Source organism: Chiloscyllium punctatum, chromosome 49, assembly GCF_047496795.1.
Source record: "Chiloscyllium punctatum isolate Juve2018m chromosome 49, sChiPun1.3, whole genome shotgun sequence".
Classification (NCBI taxonomy): Eukaryota; Metazoa; Chordata; class Chondrichthyes; order Orectolobiformes; family Hemiscylliidae; genus Chiloscyllium; species Chiloscyllium punctatum.
This window is the reverse complement of record NC_092787.1, coordinates 54,263,840-54,277,504: the sequence shown is the minus strand read 5'-3', so window position 1 is coordinate 54,277,504 and position 13,665 is coordinate 54,263,840. Positions and strand designations below refer to the sequence as shown.

At 38.8% G+C, this 13,665-nt stretch overlaps 1 protein-coding gene across 4 annotated transcripts in view; it reads right to left on the bottom strand.

Moving 5' to 3' along the window:
- Positions 1 to 13,665, bottom strand: part of LOC140469697 (astrotactin-2-like) — a 1,585,258-nt gene that overhangs the window by 921,792 nt on the left and 649,801 nt on the right. For all 4 annotated transcript variants that reach the window (XM_072566454.1, XM_072566452.1, XM_072566453.1 and 1 more), the window contains one exon: positions 2,144 to 2,290. In XM_072566454.1, the coding sequence (XP_072422555.1) occupies positions 2,144 to 2,290 (147 nt within the window). The remainder of the gene's footprint in view (positions 1 to 2,143; positions 2,291 to 13,665) is intronic.

The window sequence follows — 13,665 nt, the reverse complement described above, 5'->3', positions numbered from 1 at the left end:
CCAGCATAATTTTCAGTGAATTTTGGTTGCAACTTTCCAATGAACCTTTCATGTTTGAATAGACTTTATTGCATCTTTTCACGGTTGAAGGAAATGACCAAGCAATTGTTTACACATGTGATCTATTGGTTTAATTATCTCTCTGCCCAATCAAGCCAAACTAGGAAACTGATTGCACCGGGTATAGTTCAGAAGACTTGTGTTAAACTTAGCAATTATGGTCAATTGTCAAATGGCTGTGTTCTATCCAGAAGACACTTGCTGACTTGGAGCTGTTGATGAAAATAGGGCACTTTACAAGGCACCTCATGACTATTGGAAATCAATAATTCTACATTAATTCTAAATCTACAATAATTCTCCCCAGAACTTAATGTCTCCATTAAGGCAATTGGTTATGAAAGTGACATTGCCAAAAACATAGATGTCAGCACTACACTAGATAACGGCACGGTGGCACAGTGAGAGTATTTGTGGGCGGCACGGTGGCACAGTGGTTAGCACTGCTGCCTCACAGCGCCTGAGACCCGGGTTCAATTCCCGCCTCAGGCGACTGACTGTGTGGAGTTTGCACGTTCTCCCTGTGTCTGCGTGGGTTTCCTCCGGGTGCTCCGGTTTCCTCCCACAGTCCAAAGATGTGCAGGCCAGGTGAATTGGCCATGCTAAATTGCCCATAGTGTTAGGTAAGGGGTAAATCTAAGATGTAGGGGTATGGGTGGGTTACGCTTCGGCGGGGCGGTGTGGACTTGTTGGGCCGAAGGGCCTGTTTCCACACTGTAAGTAATCTAATCTAATCTAAAAAAATAACGCTTAATTTTTTAACTGTTCTCTCCAACATTGCTGTAGTTTTTTTCAAAACTTTGTAACCGAGAGAATCATCCTCATGATCACAAGAATCTAGTCTGTTTTACATTCCAAATGAAATTACGGAGGATAATCAGTTCTGAACTTTTATTTAATGAACTGGTAAGGATTATTTCAGCAATTCAAGAGAACATGAGCATGAACTGTTCATTTAACATCAGATCTCATCTGCTCAATGCAGTTATGAGACAGCTTTAGGATCATTAGCCAGCAGAAACAAAAGAAAATTAAACCAATGGACAAGACCATATTGGTAGCAGCACAGATGAATTATTTTCATATCTTTCTACTTTGTCTGAATTTATTGAATGCGTCAGGTGACATTTGGAAGAGTTTGAGCTCTGAACGTAATAAGCACAACAGACCTAAATTGAGACCTTAAAGTATTTTTTTTCTTTCAATTACCCACTCAAACTAATTTGTACATTGCTGAACACATCTGTCTTCAACCAGAATAACTGGCAATCTCTTGAAACCCTTTTTCCAAATAAAACTCTTCAATAATTCATTTGTAATTAACAGTTGAAATTTGATTAATCCAGCTGAAAATGGGTTAATTACAAAAAAAATAAGCATTTTCAATGAGAGTATCTGTCCATGACCTGCAAGTACGTTGGGTCTAAATGATGAAAAAAGTCTTCCAAAATAAATTCAAAGTCATATGCTGATTATATTTAGGTCTGCAATCAATTTCTTGCTAAATTAGGAAAAAAAATGAATTAAATATATACATTAATGTCCCTCTTCCCAGAAGAAAGGGTTTAATTACTGACACACTTAAAGACCTACAGAGAAGCAAACCTTGTGGAAATGGCCATTGACAACTAATTATTACTTGGTCCATGGCCACCTTTATTGGGTCGGTCCCAGTTCTCAGTCAATGATTTTAAAGCTAGCATAAAAGTTTGTGAAGACAATTCATCAGTAAAATGCTGTCCTGTCTCACTGTGATTATGCCAATTTTAGGCAAAACCAACTAACTGAGCAGAAACACCTAATGAACAAGCTGGAGTTCAATTAACTTTTACAAATACATTTCACAGCAGCATAAAGTTTTCCTATCTTCTGGCATGTTCTAATGTTTGCTTTATCTACTGTACTGGATATAGAGAAAAATGGCTTGGATAGAAACAAGGTACAGACCACAGCTGGTACTGAGCAACTTCCTTGGATTGTAACACACAGGAAATTCACACCAATCAAATAGTACAAAGAAATGAACATCAACAAGAAATCTTTCTGTCTCCTGTGAGTACTCACAAGGGAAAAAAAAACTCACCATCAGCAATGAAGTGTTCAGGGACATGTAAGGTCACCTTTACCATCAGGGGGCATGTCAAGTGGCCTCCATATACCACAGTTAGGACACAGCTGCACACCGTGATTAAAGTGAGGGCAGTTCTATTCAAAGGGCTCCTGGGAGAACCTAGGAAACAAAGCAGTTGTTTTCAAAAGACTATTCTCAGCCATATCCTTTATTATACCTCAACACTGTCAGACTTTGCACAGCAGGGCTCAGATTTCGGCTCCTCTGTCACGATTTATTTTTCTTTTCCCATTCGCTTAGAACTCTAAACACTGCATTAAACATTATCCAAACCACTGTTACTCGAGAATTACTCATTGCCACAACACAGAGTGAAATATGGATTCAATCCACAATCTCAGAACGAAAACTTTTACACACATTTAAAAGTACAACTTTTACATTGGAAACGTTTAAAGGATAAATGATTCCAAAAACGCCATGCAAATAGATGATCAATATTAAAGCACGGTTCCTGTTCACACGAAATATTTCAAAAACATGTATTTTCCCCACAGTACAAAGTCACAGTGTAATTTCCCGACTGATCACTGCCAGAGGAATTAAACCAAAATAGGACATGAAGGGTTTCCAGTTCATGCACGGAAAAGGAGTATTTCATTGCAGAGACTGAATCAATAGGCTGTCAAGTCAATAACTTGCTTAAAATAGAGGTATTCTCAGATTAAAGGATCAAGCTAACTTTGTACACACTGTTTGTATTACATCAAGATATAATAGCCATTCATCTTTTAAAAGAAGAATGCTCTGAAATTTAATGAAATCTGTGACATTACAAAATTAGATTATCAAGGTGGAAACGATTTGCTCGACCTTATTTACTGTATCTTATGTGTTTTGGGGCAAAGAAGAATGAGGAGAAATTTGGGTTTACAAGGTTAAGGCAGGCTTAGATATAAAAGAGAAGTAAATACTCTTCCCATTATCTGACATCAAAAGACAAAGGAATATCGATTTATCACTATGGGTAAGAGATGAAGGGAAAGTGTGAAGAAGGACATTTTTAGGCAGGCAGTGCTATGACCTGGAACTTGTTATCCATTAGGGTGTCAGATGCAAAAACAATCCATGATTTGAAAAGAAAAATCATTTGAAAACAAAGCATAGCTGGAGATTGTACGACTTGAGTGGGGCTGGGGAACATAAATTGTGGCTTGAAGGTGAGCTAACAAAGACTCGATGGGATGAATGCCCTCTTTCACTGCTGCAAATGATTGTACAGCTAAGGGTTTCCACTTTGGAGCCAAGTGTGGAGGCAGGCATGCTCACTGGCAGCTGAGCCAATGAAAAAATACATTGGATTAAGCTCTAATCACTTGCTACTAATGAATTTATTGGTGCATCACGATAGTTTTGCCTTGCCAGAAGTTGCTGGCCAATCAGAGAAGGCAGCTTCTGGGTCTGAGCGATCATTGCTAGAGGTCTCATCTTAGCTTCTAGGCCTAGAGAATCTAAACACAAAAAGGCAATTCCTTTTCTTCTGGGTCTCACTAGGAAAGCTGGGTTAAGGGAATTGGATAGAGGCCAGGAATTGGCTTTCAGTTATCACCCTCTTGCCTGCATCCCAGTCTCTCAACAGCTCAAGGCTGAGATAAATAGAGACAACCTCAGTAAACCTGAATCCCCACCTGGGAAATCAGTCTTTTTTTGTATGCTAGGAAGGTAGATAAATGGGCTGGTTGCAAGTTGGCATCTTTAAGTGACCATTAATTAACTATTTTAGCACCTTGAGTGCTGGCAAGTCAAAAGGTTCCGACAGGACATTCTTGCACGGCACTTAATTGCTCAGGAGGCAAGATTGGGTGAGTATCTCTCAAGGTCAAATTCATTCCAACATTTGTCCTTCTCGCTGCCTTCCTTGCCATCCTCTGGAGTGGGTGATGAAAATAAATCTGCCCAAGATCCTGGAATCAATGGCTAAAGAAGAATCTAAATCAGCTTAAGCTATGAAACCTCTGTATTTAGAATCATTGACATGTGGAATTGATAGCAACTGAGTACAGTTGATTCTCAGTTAAAGCATTCAGAAGCAAATTGGATCAAGTTCTGATTGATCAGAGAGCAGTGAAGTATGGCTGTAATGCAACAAGTGAATGAGAAATCTTTGTGTTGGTTTCTTAAATACAGCTTGGATGTTGGAGCAGGAGGAACAGTGATCACTCATTGTGGCTTAATTGTTGATATATAATGTTGATATAAATGACTCTTAAACATAAATTGTTCCATGCATTGGAATCAGTTTATGACTTACAAGCCCTAAATGCCATAGCCATAATTTCTGCAGTTTTGTCAGCTCCACTAATGTTGTAAATTGGTTTTATTTCACTGCTACATTTTATGTCAGGTATTGTGGGTCATGTAAGATGGTCATGTTTCAGTACCTTTTGGTCGTGTTTTCTTTTCTACAAATCAATAATTCTCATTTCGGGGTCTACTTTGCCATTCCTTGTGCATGTCCAATTACTTTCTCTCAACTCCATTGGCTCAAACCTTTTAATCTTTCTGTCCCCTCCAAGTAAGCACTATTCCTCTTTTTCTCTCCCTAGACCTTAGATTGCCTCAATCCTCTCATCCAATTTAAATTCATTGTTCCATATTTTTCAGTGTCTGGCTCCTGTTAGAGTAGACTTTGTTTTTCATTTTCTCTATTCCTTTGCAGGAGGATCATGTACCCTAGGAACGTTGGACAGATACTTTGCAACAAGAACACCTTATTTTAAAGTCTGTGTGCATCAGATGAAGGGTCTTCAATTCAGTTTATTTTAGAAACCATTTTCCTTACTCTGAGTTTATTTGCTTTTACACTTGCTGTCACATACTGGTTGGCTTTACCTTTATCACTATTGTGCCTTGCTCTATAAATTTCCAAATTTGTCCTCTCATGAACCCTACCTCCCACTATTTAATTTAAAGCACTTTCTGTAGCCCTAGTTACATGATTCATCACAACACTGATCACAGTCCAGGTTAGATGAAGGCTGACCCATTGACACAGTTCCCTCTATCTCCACTACTGGTAGCAGCATTCCATGAATTAAAATCCATTTCTCCCACATAGATGTTTCAGCTCTACATTCAACTCTCACCCTAACTACCCTCTTCGAAACTGATTGTGGCTCAGGTGGTAACCCAGAGTTGAATACCTTTGTTCTACTTTTTAATTCTAGTCTCCAGCTCCTCATGCTCCCTCAGCAGAGTATCTTTCTTAGACCTACCCATGTCATTGGTACCCTCTGTGGACAATAATGACTTTATCTTCCCCCAGCACTCAAAATTTCTTTCCGGCCTGCTGAAGATTTCCTAATTTTGGCACCAGACAGGCAGCACACTCTTCACATTATATGGTCCTTGCTATGGAGAACAATGTTTCCTCAAGCAAACTGTTATTTGTTTTAGCTCACCCCACTTCAATCAATGACCATCTACATCAAAGTACCAAGGCAATTTGTCCATCCTCCCTCCAGCTCTCATCCACACATGCTGTAAGGATGTTAACTGGTTTTAAAATTGCAAGGATGAAGGCCCCTCTATTCCTAACTTCAGGACTGTTATGACTGCTTCATTTGCAATCAAACCTAATGCATGTTACTGTCTCCTGGAACGATGTAGGTAGTTTCTAGGTTGGGTTTTCCCTCTCCAGTGACCAAACTTCAGATGCCAGCTTACCAACTGTGAGGTTCTTTGAGCTGCAGATACAGGTGAAGCCATCATGGATCATACAAAAGTCAACCAGGACCCACATGTTACAGCTGCAACACATCATCTGCCCTGATATTGCTATATTTTTAAATTGTAATTAATTGCACTTCAGTTTTAAATATCTCTGAATGATTATCTGCAGTTTTATCAAGCATATTAACTAGTAGGAGAAAGTGAGGACTGCAGAGTCGAAGAATGTGGTGCTGGAGAAGTACACAGCAGGTTAGGCAGAATCCGAGGAGCAGGAGAATCGATATTTCGGGCTTTACAGATTGGTGAGCCTTATGTCAGTAACAGGGAAATTATTGGAAAAATTCTTGGGGATAGGACTTATTCATATTTGGGACCTATTAGTGATAGGCTGCATGGCTTTGAGCATGGAAGGTCACATCCCACAAACTTGATTGCGTTTTTTGAGGAATTAGCAAAGATGATTGAGGGCAAGGTGGTAGATGTTGTCTCTATGGATTTTAGCATGACCTTTTACAAGGTTCCTCATGACAGGCTGTTACAAAAGGTGAAGTCACATGGAATCCATCATGAGCTGATAAAATGGATGCAGAACTAGCTTAGCATAAAAGGAAGAGAATAGCAGTAGATTTAAAAAAAATTGGAGATCTGTCACCAGTCGTGTTCTGCAGGGATCCGTGCTGGGACCCATGATTTTGAGGTGCATTTTGGATGGCCTGATTAGTAGATTTGCAGATGACACAAAGTTTGGGGGAGGTGGGAGTACTGAGGAGGATTGCCGGAGGATACAGCAGGATATAGGTAGGCTGGAGACCTGGCCGGAGAAATGGCAGATAGAATGTAATACAGAGGAATGTTAGTTGATGCATATTGGGAGATTTAATGCCAAGTGAAATAAGTGAAAGAACCTCTTAGTAGCATCAACTTTCATAGGGGTTCAGATATACAGATCCACAATTCCCTGAAAGTGACAATATAAGTGGATCATGTGGTCAAGAAGGCATATGGCATGCTTGCCTTCATTGGTCAGAACATAGAGTATGAAAATCGGCAAGTCATGTTGCAGCTACATAGAACTTTAGTTAGGCCACAATTGGAATGTGGTGCACAGTTCTGGTCACCACACCACCAGAAGGATGTGAAGATTTTGAAGAGGATACAGAAACAGTTTACCAGGATGTTGCCTGTCTTGGAGAGTATTAGCTATGAGAAAAGATTGGATAAACTTGGTTTGTTTTCACTGGAACTTGTAAGGTTTAGGGGCAACCTGACAGAAGTTTACAAAATCATGAGGTGTGAATAGATTGGATAGTCATTTATTTTGCCCAGGGTAAAAACATCAATTACTAGGAGGCATAGGTTTAATATTAAAGGGGACAAGTTTAAAGCAGATGAGAAGCAGGTTTTTTTTTAAATGCAGAGAGTGATAAAAATCTGGAATGTGCTGCCAGAAGACACAATAGTAACATATAAGATACATCATGACAGATATATGAATACACAGGGAATAAAGGGATGCAAACCATGTAGAGGCAAAAGAGTGTTAGTTTAGAAATGCTTTGTGTGTTGTTGTAGTCTTGTTGGGCCGAAAGGCCTATTCCTGTGCTATGCTGTTCTTTGTTCTTTGTAAAACACATTATTTTCAAATGATCTAAGTTCCATTTACCAACCCCCCACATTAAATAATGGGATGAAAATTGCTGACTAAATGTGTACACTTAATCACATTACACTGATACTTTCTCTACAAACATAAAACATCAATGTGAGTACATTACTGTGGCATAACTGTATTGGGGGAAGGAATCAGGTTTCTTTTAAAATTAAAAAGAAACAAACAGCAGTTTGAACACAGCGATTCAAATAAGGATACCGTATTTAAAAGAGTCCAGTAACTCTGACAGTGAGGCATTAAAAAATAAATCCACTTGTATCTTAATGCATTTTTAATCCTGCTTATCAGAAAAGGAAATCACTTAGATTGGATCAGCAAGACCTTATTGAACTGGGTTTGACTGAGGGCACCTACCCACTGCAATTGTTGGTATTTGTACAAATATAATCAAATTAAATTAGACCAATGCCAGACTCAAAGGCGTCTTGAATGTTTGCAGGCTTCAGGATACAGTTACTAAACTGTGGGTCTCCAACTAGATGAGCTACATACCTTCATTGCATCCTCAGCAGAAAGAACTCATATGTAAAGGAAAGGAGAGAGTGTGTAAAATAGCATTTGCCTGTTGTTGCACACTTTCTATTACACAAAGCAATAAAAACATTTGTTTGCTAAATTCCTGTCAGGCAAGTGCTTGCCATCCCGTTTGCAAGGGAAAAATTAAGAATCAACTTGCAGGCAAGTAGTAGCTATCAGCCGAAACAAAATTACAGTCGACAGGGAACCTTTAGAAGTACATTTTTGTTTTACTTCAGGGAAACGTGACAGCCAACATGGACACAACAGGTTTCGGAAAGATGCATCAAGATAATGAGAAAATAATGGCATTCTTGGTTGAGGGTTGGTGAGGGATAACTATGAGCAGAGATTCCTCTGTTCAATTGATGCCTTGTGATCTTTAACATCCACTTGGGAAGGCAGAGGGGCCTCAGTTTATTGTCTCATCTGACCAACAGGACCCCTGATGTTCCGTCTTCTTAGATGCCAGCCTCGATTACATGGTCAAATCTCTGAGGTGTGAAATACTGGCTGAATTCTACTCCAAATCAAGTGGTACAGAGAACTATTGCAGTACCTCAGTTAGAACTCTGTTGCCATCAAATATTGCATTGAGATCGAAGTTGATAGAACTTGTTGGCCTGTTAGTTTCAGGTACCTACTGCATATCTCATTGACTGACATGGAAGGCTGAGACTGGTCCCTTTTTGTTGCCTTCTTCTAGATGACAATACCAAGATTAACAGCTGATTGATTGGGAAATCAGAGCAAAGAAAACTTGAAGCAAGCTGACATTAAGCTGTGACCTTTAACCATTCCGGAAGGCAGCAAGCTATGAGCTTTGGCTGGGATCTTCCTCTCTTCTGGGCTTAATTCTACCTCAAATTATTGCTAATTGTTCTATAACCTGGCAGCAAATCTCCTGAATTGCATCTGTTTGACTTGCATGTAACACATGTAAATGTGGAATAATAGAGTGAACAGGAAGAAATGTGCAGAAGCTAGCAAAGATCTGGCTTCAGAGAAGGAAAACAAGAGGAGCAATTTTATTTGTGTTTGTGAGGATGCGAAATGGTTACAGAGATAACACCTCACCTTTATTCTTTCCGTGATTTGAACAATCAGTTTTGTTTTACAGGAACAACCACTGCTGACCATCTGGCCATTTTACTTTGAAAACCCTGGGATCTCAACTCTCTAGATTATAACCATTAAGCCGTCCATGAAGTGCTAAATTACAAAGAAGAGTTTACTATTTTTAATTTGTAAAGTCTAAACTCCACACAGTATCCAGACTAGTTGTTTTTATTCTTTTTCATTTTCCTCCTTTTATTTACTTCATTCCCATGAAGGCATCACTGGCTAGACCAGCATTCATTGCCCATCCCTAATTGCCCAGCAGAGGGCAGTAAAGAGGCAATTGCATTGCTGTGGGTCTGGAGTCACATGTAGGTCAGACCAGGTAAGGATGGCAGTTTCCTTCTCTAAAGGAGATTAGTGAACCAGATGGGTTTTTCCAACAACCAGTTCATAGTCAGCATTAAACTTGTAATAAGATCAGCCATCTGGACCTCATAGAATATGACTTCCCTGAGGGCCATAGTCATCAGTAGACTCTTAATTATGGAATTCAAATTCCACCATGGATTCGAACCCAGATCCACCGAAATGTGACCTGGGTCTTCAGATTAACCATTCAGTTTTAATACCACTTGGCCATTCCTCTGCCAAACAGTGATATTTATAATGTAAACCACAATCACTGGGCAAGAATTGTTGTTATAAAAAGGTTTTTTATGATGCATTCTACATCTCCAACAACTTTAGTGCTTGGCCTTTGGCTGCAAGAATGATCAGACAAGCAACTGCTCTGCTAATTGTCTCTCAAACAGCAATTGAAACAAAGCTGTTTTAAAAAGGTAGCTGCTGAGAAATCATTAAATGCTACTCCAAATTGGAAAGACAGTTAGCACCTAAAAGGGTTAACGTTACAAGATCAGCTCCATCCATCAGGATATAAAGGACTGTTCCTGGGAGAAGCTAACCAATGTCATATCAGTTTGCCATGTAATCGCTGTTGTATCTTGCTTTGATCCTGGATGTCTCATAGGAAGCGATAATGTATCGAATGTTACTATCTATTAAACAATAAGAAAAAAGTTTGCTGCTTAACTAAGACAAAGTCTGCCTTCTGTCAAAATGGTCTGTTGGCATCCTTACCTATGTTGTATCAATAATACCAGCAAGAAGAAGGCAATAAAGTCAAGATGTTCGAGATAGTTTCTGACAGAAGAACCAATATTTATAACATGTTGGCATTGGCGACATACAACATTTTCAGGGATTGGCACCTGAAGGTTAACTTACCTGTCCTTTCAATCTGGTGAACAGCAGTGCAGTTAGCCTAAATGATTATTTAGGTTTATGAAAGACACAATGATACAAGAAGAAACAGAGGAAAATAAATCTCTAATCAGAAAATAGTAAGCAACTTAATAGCACACTGAATGGTCAGCCTCTGCACAAACAACAGAGAACAGGAAGAAAGCTGCAGCAGCTACAGCAATTCTAAGTTCCTCAATAATCACTCAAGTCAGCACAGAACAGATAAAATTATTTAAAAATCTGGTAATGACCCGACAGAGACTAACTAAAGGCACAAAGAGAAAGTAAAATCATATTCTGAGGAGATGAAAGTAAATTTCAGATCCCCAATGCAAGTAAGATCCCGTAGTGGAATGTTAAAATAATTGTAAAAATACATTTATCACATATATTCAACTTTAACTCCCCAGATCAAGTCATTTAACTTAAGTCACACACTTTCTTGGAAATGGTGTTTTAGCTTGATGAACTTCCAACATTAGTTTAAAAGTCAAAATTTGAAAACCAAAATCTATTTACCTTTAATTTAGAATACAAATTCTCAAAGATTAATGGTATGTTACTATGAAACATTGTACAATCATGGATGCTTTGACAAGAATTCCTGAAATAGTGCCTGGATAGAAAATTATGGCAAAAATCGAAGTGAAAAAATTAATCCAGTTTTATTTTACAAGATTTGGGTTACTTAATGAAATACAATTGGATCAAAGTTCAATTTTAATATCACAAATACTTAAAGAAATAATGAATAGTTTGGGAATACAACCAGATATGTCTTTGTCTTATTGTCCACAATCTCAGGGAATACTGGCAAGGTGGTATCAAACTTTAAAGACCATGATTGGAGCTAACTGTTAACAATGTTCAAAGTGATTGGGAAGAAGGAATTGCTTTCTTATTGTTTAGCATTAAGAATACCCCTAATGAGACCACAGGATTCAGTAATTTATGACTGAAACACAGACATGTGGTAAAAGGTCCCCTTGAATTAATAAAGGAGAGGTTTATAAACAAAATCTCAGCAAGTATGCTGCCAACCTCTGTGTCAGGTTTCAAAGAAAAGCTAGCCAAAATGTGACAGCCGACCAAGAAGTACTCAACAGATAATGAAAATTAGTGTGGATTCAAAAGTCAATGCGTAGAATTTTGCTTCTGTTCTCTGGAGAACCAATAAAATACAAGTTCACTGAACCTTATCAAATCATAAACAAACTCGATGATGTGAATTATACATTTAGGGCTCCCGAGAGGAGGTAAAAAAAGATCAGTGGCATCATATTAATTTGTGGAACAAATGCTATGGAAAGGATGATAGTCAGCATAGATGTCTATTTATAGTGTTGAAAGAAACAGGGAGTCAAATAAAACTATCAGATCTACTCAAGAATTAATTAGAAATTGTAAATTCAAAATTGACTCTCCAGTAACCAGATAGGATATTGCAGATGTTCTTAAAGTTTTGATGGAATATTACAATATTTTCCAGCTAAATACCCTCAAATTTCTGCAGCCACTGTTTATGTAGGCCAATTGGTTTAAGGTGCCACACCTAGCACTGAGTTCTAGTTTCACAAGTCACTGATAAGTATGACTTTTGAAAGTCCACACAGAAAATAACAAAAATAGAGGGAATTCAGTCTTTGAGTGCTGTGAATGTTTTGTTTTTGAAGAGAGAATCAGAATGTTATCTGGAATAGTGAGCTAAAGAAAGCCTTTACAAGAAATCATGTGATCTAAGATAAATGACAAAATAACTACCTGCTAAGATAATTGCTGCTCCTACTACAGTTTATTCTATCAGAGAACTGCATGGCCAAGAGCCACAATTAGGTTGAGCTCACAAGAAAGATTCATTCCATCAAGACAGTTTAGTATGTAGAAGTCAAAACTAAAAATATCTTAAGCTGTTATGGAAAATTTAAAGTAAGTAAAGTTAAAGAAAATGTAATAAACTTAATGGAGTTTTCAGATTTCCTAATTAGTGGGGTCAGTCTCTAAGGCCATCTCCTCATACCCACTGACTACACAGTCCATTTGACCGGGAATTGGATGGGGAAACATATTTGTGAGATTCTGCCATTACATCCTGCAGGTCATTAACATCCCAGGTCACAGTGTTAATTATATTGTGGTCTCCTTTCGATTCACAAGACCAAACCCAGACTGCATGACCATTGTGCAGAACAACTCTATTCTGGCTGTAGGAATGACCCCAACCTCCCAGCTGTTCACCATTTCAATCAAACTCCTTGCTCCCATCCAAATATTTCTATCTTAGGTCTACTGCAATGTTCCAATGAAGCATTTTACAAATTCGAGGAACAATACCTCATTTTCCACTTCAGCACAAGATTGAATTCAACAACTTCAGAAATTCATCGTTTTTCTCTCCATTTCTCTTCCAATCTCTTCCATTCCTCCCTCACAGCTGTGTTGTGTTTGTATCTTGTTTACTTTGTACTTAGTTGAAAATATTCTTCCTCTCACACCACAATTTATTCCTTTGCTCAATTTTTTTATTTCATTCTTCACTATTAATAACTCCTTCATCTTTAGTACTGGCCCCTACACCACCATCCCTCTTGTTCCTCCCCCTCTTTCCAACATTTGCTACTTCTGAAGAAGTCATACCAGATTCAAAATGTTAGCTCTGTTACTCTCTCAACAGGTGCTTCCAAAGCCACTACATTTCTCAAGCATTCTTTGTTTGTTTCAAATTTCCAACATCCACTGTATTTTGTTTTTTTTTAAGATTAGATTACTTACAATGTAGAAACAGGACCTTCGGCCCAACAAGTCCACACCGACGCATAACCCACCCAGACCCATTCCCCTACATTTACCCCTGCCCCACACACTATGGGCAATTTAGCATGGTCAATTCACCTAATCTGCACATTTTTGGAGTGTGGGAGGAAAACGGAGCAACCCCACGCAGACACAGGGAGAATGTGCAAACTCCGCACAGTCGCCTGAGGCGGGAATTGAACCCAGGTCTCTGGTGCTGTGAGACAACAGTGCTAACCACTGTGCCACCCACCAGGTTCTTTAGCTGTTTTTGGCTGCACCTCAACTCTGGCCACACATCACGGCCTAACAGTTAAGACAGCCGGGCTGGGAATAAGGTGTGCAATTGAAAGTGTACAAATTGAGGTCAGAAGCATAATGGGAGATGGACCTCAAAGCCCAGATTTAAATTCAGTTGGTACATTTAGAATATGAAGTGAGCTTCAGTAATAGTGAC